The sequence below is a fragment of the Hippopotamus amphibius genome, chromosome 13, assembly GCF_030028045.1.
Source record: "Hippopotamus amphibius kiboko isolate mHipAmp2 chromosome 13, mHipAmp2.hap2, whole genome shotgun sequence".
NCBI lineage: Eukaryota > Metazoa > Chordata > Mammalia > Artiodactyla > Hippopotamidae > Hippopotamus > Hippopotamus amphibius.
In genome coordinates this window covers 3,888,588-3,901,621 of record NC_080198.1, presented here as the reverse complement: position 1 = coordinate 3,901,621, position 13,034 = coordinate 3,888,588, and the positions used below count along the sequence as shown (strand labels likewise).

Below are 13,034 nucleotides of genomic sequence, written 5' to 3'. Positions count from 1 at the left end.
CAAGCGCAAGGGGGTACGGGCCGATTTTAAAACAGGGACCCAGCAGGACAACAAGGCAGGGTCCTCCTGACTTCAAGACCCCGCCTTCCCTGAGTTCCTCTGTCCTCTCCTAAAGCCCCACCTGCTCTCTGTTCAGGGATGTCCCACAGATATTGTAGGGTCTTTATCAACCTTAAGCTGCAGAAGGTCTGATGCAGCCTCACTCAGCCTACCTTTTCATTTTTTAATAAACTTTTAATTTTGAGTGAGGCTGCTTCAAACACGCCCAGAGACTCAACAGCCCTCCTGCAGGAAAAATGTGTGCGAATGTGTTGGAGTGAGTGGGGGTGGTAGTGGTGAGCACTGAGAGTTGGAAATAGTGTACAAACTCACCATTAAATTAACCCATTATTCATTTCCAAAAGCATAGTCATATTAATCTGATAGGCAACTACACCCTTGAGATCAAGCACATTTTTATCATCAGATGAGAAAAAAAGCAAGTTAAAAAGTATATGCAATATAATGACTGAACTCTTAGCTCCATGAGAGAGAGAGGAGGACCCTGACTTGTTGTCTTTGTGGGTCCTGTTTTACAATGTAGGTTTTATCATTATGCAGGTATGGTGAGGCCAATAGATCAGGAGATGATTGCCACTGAATTACTTACAGTACCTAAGAGGAGGGCCGACCACACCATGCTGGGCCACAAGGGGGAGCACCAGGGCCCGTCAGGAGGCAGAGGGAGCAGGGAGTGGGGGAAAAGTGGGCAAGAGCCTTTACTGTGGTTTCTCAGGAAGGAACAGGTGAAGTGGGGTAAGCTGGTTTATATTGGCTAGTTTGAATAATGCCAGTGGGCTCTGGGGCATCAGGGCTGTCCCTAGTTGTCTAGTACCTGATCCTGGGTGATTAGGGCTCCGGATTGGCTTGTTCATATAGGAAAGGTGTTCTCATGGGGGTCCTTTACTATCACTAGGAACTGGGTACCCTGGGAGGGGCAGGCCTTCCACAGTCAGCAAGACCCCAGAGGTCAAAGCATCAGAAACACGTCATCAATACAGTGCCCAAGGTCTTGAACAGGTCCTAGGACCTACCAAGGGCTCACTGGATATTTGCTGAAAGAAGGAAGGAAGAGAGGGAAGGAGGAAGGTAAGGAGAAAGTTGGCTTGCTGAGGACACCTCAGATGCCTGTACTATCTTCTCTGGTCCCTCAGTGTGTGTGGGAACTCCTTCCCCACGCCCCAGCCATCCAGGAACTCTCCTCCTAACAAGCATCTCAGATCCCTGATTATAGAAATGCATTAAATGGGCTCACCAGGGAGTGATGTTTCAGCCACTTTACCCTCCCAGAGGCAGCTTTTCCATCCATCCACACATCACTCCAGTCTCAGACTCAGACAAATTTTGTGTGTGTGTGTGTGCTGTTTGTTAGCTTGTGGGTAGGTAATCCTACACTTAGGAAAAATCTAAACACCACAGAGGGCTGCCAGTGAAAGCGAGCCCCCAACCGCCCTCCCCTTCTCCGGCTCTGCAGCCCGCTGGCGCTGTACTCCTGCATCCCTCAAGAGGGAGTCTCTGCGTAAGAGCATCACAGTCCATCTCCTGCGCCATCACATGGATGTGCAAAGTGTTCTCCGCTCTTCTTTCTTCACTTGACAGTATATCCTGGAGCTTATTTCACAGCCACAGATGTGGCATTGCCTCATTCTTTTACAAGCGGCACAGTACCCCATAGTTCTGGATGGGCCCTAGTTGATTTAAGCAGACCGCTCCTGATTGACAGACAAGCAGGCTGTTTCCAGTTCTGGCTTCTATAACTCACGCTGCACTGAATACCCTGTGTATACAATTCCCGCACAGGTGCGGGATCTGCAGGTTGAATTCTGGGAAACGGAATTGTCTCGCAGGAGGCACACATGTGATAAATTTTCAGGTTGCCACGCAAAGAGATGGTATCGATTTACACCTCCACTGTATATGAATGATAACAGGTCTATGTGTCTGTCTGATTTAATGCTAAGCGAGGATGGCAATGCTTCAAATCCTGGGCTCTGGCTGCGAGATCAAGCCTGGGGACACCAAGTGTGCCTGGGAGTTGGGAAGGTGATCAGGCCATCTCTCCAGACCTCAGTTTCTTCATCTAAAAATGAGGAGCAGACTATAGCTGCTGATCTGAAAGTTCCCTTCCACCTCCAGCCTTCACAGTCTTTCTGCCTCTCCCGGTCTCTGTGTCCCTATCTGTAAAGTGGGACTAATCATCCCTATCTCATTTATCTTGTGATGTAAGGATGATGTAAGGGCGATGTAAGGATGCAATGAGATGGTGGATGTGCCTGGAAAGTTAGGTGCTCTGTCAAGAAAAGGAGTAACAATTAAACACTTTTGGATTCCGTTGCCAAACCATCAGCATGGCCTGAGACATACAACAGGTACTCAAAGTTTTAGGCTGAAGAAATATTGTATAGGAGGCAGAATAATGTTTAGACTGTCCAGAGGTAGGAGATGCCTTCACTGAGTTGTTTCCTCTGCCTAAAATGTGGTTCCCTCTAAGTATACCTGGCACAGTTGTCTCTCCAGGTGGGACCAAGGAGCCTGGCACAATGTGGGTGCATGTTAAATGTTTCAGTATGGAGGCTGTGCCCAAGATGAGATGTGGCAATGCTCTCCTCTAACGTATCATCTGACTTTGGGGACTGATTGGTGGACAGGCTCCTTGGATCTATGCTTTTCTCCTCTCTGTATCCCCTCTGCTCCTTTGCCTGGGTGGCAAAGATCCAAAAAGACTTCTGATCCAGGGGTCACTAACTCCAATGTCCCTCCTCTGTGACTAGAGCAACACATGGGAAGTAGAAAGTGGTGGAGAGTCTAGTGACCAGGGGCAGCCAGATTCAGCTCCAGCTGGCTGTTGTCAGGAGGAAATGCAAGACCACATTTTTCCCAAGAGATTTTCAAGAGATGCCATAAATCCATATTTATCCTGAGTTCTCCGGGTTTTAAAATGTTGGTTATTCAGATTTTTTTTTTTTTCAAAAACACTATGGGAATCAAACAAAACCGGCTGTGAACTAGTGGTAGCCCACAGGCCATCAGTTTTGGAGTTCTGAAAACTGTCCCCCTCCCCCACTGTATGGATGAGAAAATTGGGCCCAGAGCAGGGGAGACATTTTCCAGAGGTGACAAGGCCAAGATCAAAGCCCAGGTCCACTTGTCCACTTTCTTCCTCTCTCTGTCTCTCCCTTACACCTCCCCCCTCCCTCCCCGTTTTGACTGTCTCTCTGTGTCTTTCGGTCTCTGGCTGTATCTGCTCGGTATCTCTCTCTGTCTGCATCTCTGTCTCGGATTCTCCCCTGTGTGCCTCTTTGTAATTGTGTGATTCTCTCAGCATCTCTCTCTTTGTCCCCTACACGAGTGTTCTCAAAGACCTTCGAAGCTGGGTGCAGAAACCACCCCGCACCAGCACCCCACCCTGCCGCTCGTGCCTCCTCGCTCCCCCTCCCACCCCCCGCCGCCCCCGCGGTCCGCGCCGCCCCCGCCCCAGATTTCCGGCGGAGCTGGCAGGCGGGCGGGCGAGCTGGCGGGGTACCCACGGGGCCGGCTGCCGTCAGCGTCCCTTGCAGGCGGCCGCGACCCCTCCCCGCTGACCTCACCCGCGCCGCCGCCCCGCGCGGTTATAAGCAGCGGCCCCGCCGAGAAGCAGGCAGCCGGCGTCCCGGGTCCTGCGAGCGCTCCCCGACTCCTGACCCGCCGACTCCAGACCCCGAAACTCCGGATCGGAGCCCAGGATCCCGGACCGGTCCGCGGAGCTCGCCCCGGGCAGGTAACCACCTCCATCCCTTCTCCCTCGCAGGCGGCGTCCGGAGCCTTGGAAAGGGAACCCTCTGCCTGCCCTCGGGTGCGCCCCGCGGAAAGCGCCGGCTTTCGAGTCCGGAGAGCTCCCAGGAGGGTCGCTGCGCTTGCACCCCCGGGTCTTCTGCGGCGCAGGCCGGGACCCGACGGAGGCACTGCACGGGCACAGTGGTGGCGGTCCCTCCTCCACGCACGTCCCGGCCTCTGGAGCGCTCGCGGCGCGCGTCGGGATAAGGTTCGCATCCCACCCCTGCCGCGGTGCCAGCTAGAGGTCCTCACCAGGATGCTGGGGCAGCGCTGGGCAATCAGGACGTCGGCGGGAAGCCTGGGAGTTAGAATTCGAATCCGGGCGTTAGAAACAGAATTTTCGCGGTGAAATAGAATCTCAGCCTTAGAATCTCAGTCTCGGAACTAAAACAGGATTTTAGCGGTGGAATTAACGTTGAAATTAGGATCTTAGCGTTAGAATTAGATTCCTAGCCTAGCCATAGACTCTTAGCATAAAAAATAGAGTCAGCGTTGCAATCACAAGGTTGTAGACCGAGTGTTGGAATAAGAACGTTGTGTTGGGAACCTTGGGGAGAATTTTAGCCTGCGACGCTGCAAGTAGCATCCTGGCCGTCGGGCCCGAGCTGCAGCCTTGGTGGTTACACTCCTAGAGAGGCAGCCCCATCGCTGGCTTCCCCAGTTCCGCGCAGCATCGCGGAGTGGCGGTGGCGATGGGGCTCCCACGGCCTCCAGGCTCGAGCTGGCAGAACTGGGCGCAGACAGGCTCTCCAAGCACCCCCACGGGCGAGGACGCCCAGGACCTGAGGCAGATCCTCCGGCTGTCCCCGCCCCGCCCTAAGGTGGCAGGTGGTCCTGCTCCCGGAAGGGTGTTTGAAAGCTTGGTTCCCACTGGCCTCGGGGATCCGCTAGCACCGAAAGGCGGGCGATAGAACGCGCTGGGAGGGGAGCGCGGCGTACCTATGCTCTCTCCCTGCCCCCCTTCCCCAGACGCCGCGATGCCCGGCCCTTGGTTTCTGCTTGCCATGGCTTTAACCCTGACCCTGACCCTGACTGGTGTCCCCGGCGGCTGCGCACAGCCGGAGGTGGCCCAGCAGGAAGCGGCTTTGACCGCGGAGCAACAGGGCCTGGACGACCTCCTGCGACAGGCGGAGCGCCTCCTCCTCCTCCGGGAAGACCTCCAGCGACTGCGAGAGGACCAGGACGATAGCGAGTCAGGTGAAGGGCGGGATCGTGTGGAGCTGCGGGTTGAGAGGAGGATATCCGAGAGGGTTAGGGGAATTTCGGCCGCAAAGGGGACGAAGCGACTTGGTTATTCAGCCTCTTGCCTTTCAGAAGCTCAGAAACTTCCACTGGCCACACCCTTGTCAGGTGGTGAGTTGACCCTTTCCTGAGATCAGATTCCTTTTCCTTCGCAGTTCCGCAAACATTTCAGAGGGCAGACCTTCAGTGGAAAAAACTCTGTGCTAGGTAGAGTCTTTTTGTGTGTGACAGTGTTAATTACTACCTACTAGACATGCATATTCCAGGCACTGTTCTAAGCACTTCAAACACCTTGTCACACGATTTGATTTTGCTAAGCATCAGATAGGTACTGTTATTACCCTTACACACCGCATTTTACACAGAAGAAAACTGAGGCTCAAAGACATTAAATGAGTTGCCTCTGGTCACACAGCTAGGGAGTAGCAGAGCTGAGGTTGGAACCAGAGGCCATGCACTTGACCATTGCTGTGAATGTATATGACACTGTGAGGCCTGAGAGGCAGGTGCAAGGCAAGGACTTTGGGTGAATGCTGTCGGGGCCTGCCTGACTGGGAGGAAGGATGGAGTGCGCATTCAGGGCTCAGGGGATCCCTCATTGGCCTCTTTCCTTCCCCAGAGTCCCAGATCTTGCAACCTGATTGGCTCTCCAAGCGTCAGCATCCAGGCAAAAGGGAGGAGGAAGCAGAAGAAGGAGTTGAAGAGGAAGAAGAAGAAGGAGGGGCTGTGGGACCCCACAAACGGCAGCACCCTGGCCGGCGGGAGGATGTGGCTGCGTGGTCAGTGGATGTAAGCCCGCAGAAGCGGCAGCACCCTGGCCGGCGCTCTTCCTGGCTTGGGTACACTCTCACCAAGAGGCAGCACCCAGGCAGACGGCTGGTGGATCCCAAGGCCCAGAGGAGCTGGGAAGAGGAGGAGGAGGAGGAAGAGGAGGAGGAGGGAGAGCTGATGCCTGAGAAACGCCAGCATCCCGGAAAGAGGGCCCTAGGAAGCCCATGCGGGCCCCGGGGATCCTGTGGTGAAGGCAGCCTTCTGCTGGGCCTCCTGGGAGACCTGAGCAGGGGCCAGGGAGCTGACGAGAAGCGGCAGCACCTTGGGCGGCGAGCTGCCTGGGCCAGGGAGCCCCTGGAGGAGTGAGCCCCGTTTCCTGTAAAATCATTCTGGGGTCTAAGAATGTCTTGAGCTCTGGATGCCCTACCCTTTTGTGACATAACCGCCTTTTGCCTTCCTCCTTAGAAGCTTGACCATACACCTGAGCTGCCGGTATACGCACACCAAACCCCTAGCCTAGCCCACCTACTTCAGGGACGTGAGAAAGCCAGCCTATGAGTTAAAACCCCACATTATCCCACTTTGCGCTGCTGCCAAGGGGGCAGATCCCACAGCCCCTCTCCCCCCACCCCTGCAGGCCTGCTCCCCCTCCCTAGCCCTGGCTAAGATGACCCTGCTGTGTCTTCTGAGGGATCCCCAGAGTGGGGCAGGGTGCCTCTGCTGTGACCAGCCAGTGAGGGTGAGTGGGATTGAAGCCATGATGTCCCAATCCAGCTTCCATCCCTTGCCCATGTGTCAGGATTCATCATGTGTAAACCTCACCCCCAGTACCCAGGATCTCCTCCTCTTCTTGGGCCTCCTTTTGGAGGGGGGAAGAGCCCTGACCCACGGCTGGATTCCGCTTGGGGGAAGCATTGTAGGTGATGCTGTGCTGTGTGGTGGCTGCGGGAATAAACACGTCCAGGAATTTGTAGACATTGCCCTGGAAGTCATGGCTTGTATGTAACCATCTAGGCACCTTTCCCCTATCAGTGATAATAAAAGCTGCATCTGGATGATCTCCACGGCTGCAGTTCTGTCTCAGCTGGTGTGGGATTTCTCTTTTCAGCATTGAGAGGGGACAGGCTAAGAGCTCCTCAGCTCTGTTGAGAAGGGAATCAGGGACCTTGGGGGGGGGGGTGAAAGGTCCTCCCCACTGTCCCCATCTCAGAACAAACCTGGGAAGTAGACAGGCGCTCTGGAGCTCATTTGTCACCTGGGGAGACTGAGACCTGGTGCAGAAGAAGGGCTTGCCGGAAGACACACAGCTAGCTGAGGTGGAGCCATGAGTGTGAGAGGCAGCTCAGGACCATGCCTCGAGTTTGCCTGATTGGTGAGAGGGCTGGTCTGGCTCAAGTTTGTAATCATCATTGTTCTGTGGCAGGAACCAACAGTCTGTCATCTGGCAGGCACAGTGAGGACAAAGGGCCAGGCTGTGGCTGGGAACTCAAACCAGGGACCTTCTGGGGCCAGGCAGGGAGGCAGGCTGCGTGTAGGACGAGAGGGAGTGGTGGAGACTTGGGCAAAAATGAAGAGGACATCTGAAGACACTTAAATCTAAAAACTTTAACATCATGTGAATCGAATAATAATAATACTAATATAATAACATATACCCAACACTTATGTCAGGCAGTTCTTAAACACTTTACAGTTCTTCTAATCGTCACAATAACCCTAGCCACTGCTGTGATTATGCCAAATTTCCTAACAAGCAAACCAAGGTACAGAACGGTTAAGTGACTTGTCTGAGGCTGAATTAGGCCCACTCATTGCCATGTTGCTGCCTCTGACTCAAACTCTGAAATTTCCTCAGGCCTTAGGCTCTGCATTGCACACCCTCTTTTCGGTGGGTGGTTGGACTATTTGGCTTTTCTGCCAACAGTGTTTGGTCACCTTTCTGGGGAGGGACAGGAGGGGTTGGAAGGGTGTCTGAGACTCGGCCCCTCTCCTCAGGGAACCGCAGTTCAGGTCAGGTGGGGTCGGAGGGAGACTCTGGGCTTATAAAATGCATTCACACCCATTATCTCCATTAATATTCCCAGAAGCCTGCTGACAAATTGAGCATTTGATGGATATTTCTGTTTTCCAGTGAGGGAATGGGCACGAAGGTTAGGCACATGCACCGAGGTGCCTGAAGGGAGAGCTGGCCCTTCCTCCAGGCCCCCTGGCTTTCTTCCCTGGCACCATCAGGGCAAGCAGGACCCTAATAGGAAACCCTCTGCTCACAGACCCCCGCCCCTGCCCGGAAGGTGGACACCCTAATACAGGTGGCACGGGCCATTTACAGAGCACTTCCTGCATGCTCAGCACTTGCAGACACTTTCTCATGCAGTCTTGTGGCCACCCCAAGCGGCTGGCTGGCATGTCTTTTTGAAGTTGAGTTGCAGCTGCCAAAGAATGCACCCAACTCTCTCTTACTCCCAGACTTGCTTGGGGTCAGGGTTGTTGCTACCTCCTCAGCTATGGGGCCATTTTAAGACACCAACTCTGGGAGTATCTAGAGTCAGTTGTTGATAGCAGCTTTCAGGTCAGCTTTACAGCTATGGTAGTATGTTTCTTTCCCTTTTAAACAACTTTATTGGGGGTATATTTTACATATCATAAGATTTATTCCTTGCAGGAATACAATTCAGTGATTTTTAGTGGTATAACCATCACCACAAATCAGTTTTAGAACACTTTCAGACTCCCAATAAAATCCCTGTGCCCATTTACAGAGACTCTCTCTCCCCACTCTCAGCCCCAGGCAACCACTAATATACCTTCTCTCTATAAATTTGCCTTTTCTGGATATTTTATACAAATAGAGTCTACAATATGCGGTCTCTTATGCCTGGCTTTTGCCAATTGGGATAATGTTTTTGAAGTTCATCCATGATGTAGCATGTTGCATTACTTTGTTCTTTTTGATTGTTGAATAGTATTCCAAATTGTGGGTTCTTAACTCAGTGATTCCAATGGCAGCCTCCTCCTTTCGCAGTTTCCTGATTAGAAACAGAGGAAGCAGCTTCCCTGGCAGGGCGCTTCTGTGATATTTTTCTGCAGGACTGCTTCCCAGGCCCTTTGACAATTTCATAAGCACTTTAAGAGTGATATGCAAGATATTCAACAACTGGTACAAGACAGGTATCAGCCAATCAGGGCACATGTCCAATCAGAGTGGACAGATTCTGACACACCTGTGAGACCACAGCTGAATACCAGCCCTGCTATGTTAAATTAACTTTTCCACTTAACATCCCTAGAGCGATATCTGTTTGCTCTACTGACTCCTGATGATTCACGCTAGGTAACTCCTCCTCCTTCTCAGCTGTCATTTCAAACAGCACTTCGTCAGGATGTGGCATTGCATCTGGCTCCTTCCTTGCAGCTGTCACAGTTTGTAATTAAGTCTGTCTTGGGCTGGTTGCCCCAGCACCAGACCCCGAGACGAGGATTTGAGTGCAAGTGGTTTACTTGGAGGGTGATCCCAGGAAGCAATGATCTTGGAGTGGGGGAGTGATTCGGGGAAGGGAAGGAAGTGAATGCAGATGCATTAGTGAGCAGGGTTTCCTTGAGAAACTGTAGAAAAGACTTCTGAGTGTCCCACTTGACAGGGTGAGGAAGCTGGAGCTTTTCTTCTGATTTCCATTGGTCAGGGATTGAGGGCTGCTCCTGGGGATGTTAACTCCCTGGCACGTCCAGCTTGCCCCAAGCACTGACCACTAGAGGCCCTTAGGAGAAGAATCTTAGGATGCTATTGTGTGTACCACAAAGGTGAGCGCTGAGGGGAGGGAGTGAGGGACCAGCAGCATCTACCAGTCTCCTTGGGTGATTTTCTCATAAATGCCTCCTCCTTCTCCAAACTCTGTGCTCCATGAAGCAGGTACCATTCCTGCCCCTGCCAGCAGCGAGGACAATGCTGGCGCAGGACAAGTGTTCAGCAAACGTTTGTTGAACGTGTGAATGAAGGTAGAGATGGAATTTGAGACCAGGCCTGCCTGAGAGGGAGCCAGTGGGGCAAACTCCAATGTTGTAGGCTGCTACGCAGTCACTACAAACCTATGAGCCTGGCCTCAAGGATGGCCCGGAGCTGAGGGCATGTGCTGTGACCCACTGTAGCATCCACCCAATTACCCGGCCTTTTTAAACACCTAGAGGACATCAAATGGCCCTCTGCAGGTGCCAGTTTTTACCTCTGCACTGTGCCACCAAGAACTTCCTTTGTGCAGAGACTTTCCACTCACGATTTACACCCCTGCTTCATGGGTGAGAGATGCCTGGTTTGGAGAAGTAAAGCCACTCACCCAAGGCCACACATCTCACGTGGGTGGTACCACCAGGCTCACCCCAGTTCTGAAGACTCCAAGGGCAGTGGTCTTTCCTCTACCCCTGCCATCCCTCGCTCAGGCTGCATTAAAAGCTGGGGAACATTCTTTCAAGGAGCTGCCTCTCACGAATTCAGCGAAGCCGCCTGTTCTGCGTTGCTGTGAACCATCCCGATGTCACGACTTCCTGTGATATGTTCTTTAATCAATTCTTTCTGCGAACCTTATTTCGATTAATTAGATGCAATCAGAGGACTCAGTTCCTGCTCGGGCCTCTTGGGTGGTGGGGGAACATGTGGGGCTTCTTACCTGAAGGATGTTGGCAATTAGAGCCCATTTCGATCGCCCGGGTATGAGCTAACTGCCTTGGAGAACATCAATTAGCTCAGTGGCTAAACTGTGCTGAGAGTTATGGGTTACCAAGGGGACCCGTGGTCAATGCCAGGATTTAAGTGGCTCTAGTCTTCGGGGATCATCTTTCCTGAATCGCAGCCACGTCTGGGCCTGGTGATTATTCCAGGCTCATTAGACCCTGTCCATTGTGGAGAGTGACTTCCTAATCACCAGCTGCTGAGGAGGAGAGTTTCCCAGCACCGACGCAGGTACACCCCGTCCGACATGCCAGAGGCTGGCCAGCCCACCTGGGGGGTGGCCGCTTTAGGCCTGTGGCCAGAGAGACGGCACAGGGCACACGTCGGGCTCAGCCTGGTCTCCCCTGCGAGGAGCATGGGGTCTCAGGGCAACCCTGGAGAGCATGGAACCCCAGGCCATCCTTGGGAGGTGCAACATTATCTCCGAGGAGATGCCCAACCTAGGAAGAAAAGGGAGCGCCTGCTCGTGCCAAGCTCTGAGCTAGTCATCATAACAGTCGGTGTTTGTTGAGCATGTACTGTGTGCCAGGCACTGCTGTAATCCCTCCACGGGAAGCAGAGCATTCAACCCCCTCAAGGAGAAAACGGAGGCACGCAGAGATGAGGTCATTTGCCCCCACATCAGAGACGGACACCCAGCCAGTCTGCTTCCAAGGTGAACAGCTATGGATGGAGCGCTGGCTCTCGTGCAACGCTGTTTTGATGACCCCTCAGGTCCTAAATCCCCTTCAGGGGATCCACAAAGTTTTCACTTCCCTAACTACATAGCTGTATGAGGCTTTCATGTACTTCAACCAAAATTTAATCTGTTGAGTAAATGCAGAAGCAGATAAGAGAATCCATGTGTCTTCTATCGTCAGACAATTTAAAAATTTGTAAAAATGTAAACCAATGCCACTTTTCTCACAAAACTGTATTTTCCATTAAAATATTTTAGTTCTGTTAACACACCATGGATTTATGAGTTATTTTTAAACAGACGAATGTTACAAAATTCTCACTTTAATTTCTAATATTGGATTTATCAATAGACAGAATCAAAAGTTCTTTGGGGGCAGTCTCAATAATTTTTAAGTGCATGAAAGGGCACTGAGAGCAATGAGATTGAGACGCACGGATACACATACACTCTCATAAGAGCTGGGAATTCCCTGGTGGTTCAGTGGTTAGGACGCTGCACTTTCACTGCTGAGAGCCCAGTTTTAACACCTGGTCGGGAAACTAAGATCCTGCAAGCCGCAAGCCATGGCCAAAAAAAAAGAAGAAGAAGAGCTGGACTTAGCACTCCTGTATGTTAGACACTGTTCTAAGGGCATTATGTTCTGTGACCTACTTAGTCTTCACCCCCAGGAGATAACTATTACAATTATTCACAAGGGGAAACTGAGGCATGGAGCAGATAAATCTCTTGCCCAAGGCCACACAGCTGGGACAGGGCAGAGCCCACCCGCCAGCTCAGGCCTCCAGGCTCTGGGTCTGAGCTCTTGGCCATGGCCCTACCTTCAAGCAGCACTGCTCACCCTTGCAGGGGGCGCCTGCACGGAGATCAGGGCTTACCAGTTATAATGGCATCATCCAAAGCTCCCCACGATAAGGACATTTCTGCACAGAGAGCTACAGAGCTTTGCCAGGATCACACAGCCAGGAGTGGGGCTCCTTATTCCCCAGTTCTGAGCCAGACCCAGGCCCCACCTCCTCACCCCCTCAACAGTGATGGGCTCAGGGATGGGCCATGCCAGGCCGATGAGAGCCGGCTTCAGGGCTTCGGTGGGAACCTTCATCCAGAGGCTCTCTTTCCCCTCACAGGTTGCTAAACTGGTAGGATGTTAGCCTGGAGCTGCTGGAGGCCACCTGGCCAGTGCAAAGCAAGAACCTGCCTGAGAATCTTCACCAATCAGAGGACAGTCAAGAGCTGGAGAGACAGACGGATGTCTGGTGACTTTGAGACCAGATCCAGCCGTACCTTATACTGTTAGCATTTTCAGTTACAGGAGCCAATAAATTCCATTTTCTCTCAAGTCATTTGTGCTTTTTTCAAATATAACACAACAAGTTTAACATCATCTATAAATGTCACCCTCTTTGAGCATGTCTTCAAGTGGGAAACTCTTTCCTTTCTCCTACCCTGCCTCCCAACCAACCACTTCCCCAGGTCACTGCTGGGCTAGAGGGGCATGCCACCTCTTCTTCCAGATTTCTGTGTGGTTCAGGAGGTCAGAGGGAGGCAGGAGAGGGAGGTTGGGGTACTTCTGCTCCCCTCCTGCCCTGCTGCAGTCCAGGCTTCATTCCTCCCAGCTCCTGTGGGGCAGCCCTCCCTGTGTTCCTGCAGCCCTGCTCTCCTCACCCCTTCAGCGCGGGGGGGGTTGTAAGGGCTCCTCACCGTCCCTCCTCTGGGTGCTGCACTGTCTCCTGGGATCCTCTGATCCCTGCCCTCCCCAGGATAAAAAGG

General features: G+C 52.6%; 1 protein-coding gene across 1 annotated transcript; it reads left to right on the top strand.

Annotated features, from left to right (window-relative positions):
• Nucleotides 1-4,793: 4,793 nt before the first annotated feature.
• TRH (thyrotropin releasing hormone) lies at nucleotides 4,794-6,248 on the top strand. Its single transcript, XM_057706710.1, has 2 exons — nucleotides 4,794-5,049; nucleotides 5,714-6,248. The coding sequence occupies exons 1-2, from the start codon at nucleotides 4,794-4,796 to the stop codon at nucleotides 6,229-6,231; spliced, it is 774 nt and encodes a 257-aa protein (XP_057562693.1). The 3' UTR covers nucleotides 6,232-6,248.
• The last annotated feature ends 6,786 nt before the right edge of the window (nucleotides 6,249-13,034 follow it).

What these genes read in the sequence shown, in the direction of transcription:
- TRH (XM_057706710.1), top strand. Translation starts at nt 4,794, where the DNA reads ATGCTCTCTCCCTGCCCCCCTTCCCCAGACGCCGCGATGCCCGGCCCT. An exon ending in CCAGGACGATAGCGAGTCAG is followed by an intron (nt 5,050 to 5,713) that starts GTGAAGGGCGGG and finishes TTCCTTCCCCAG; the next exon opens with AGTCCCAGATCTTGCAACCT.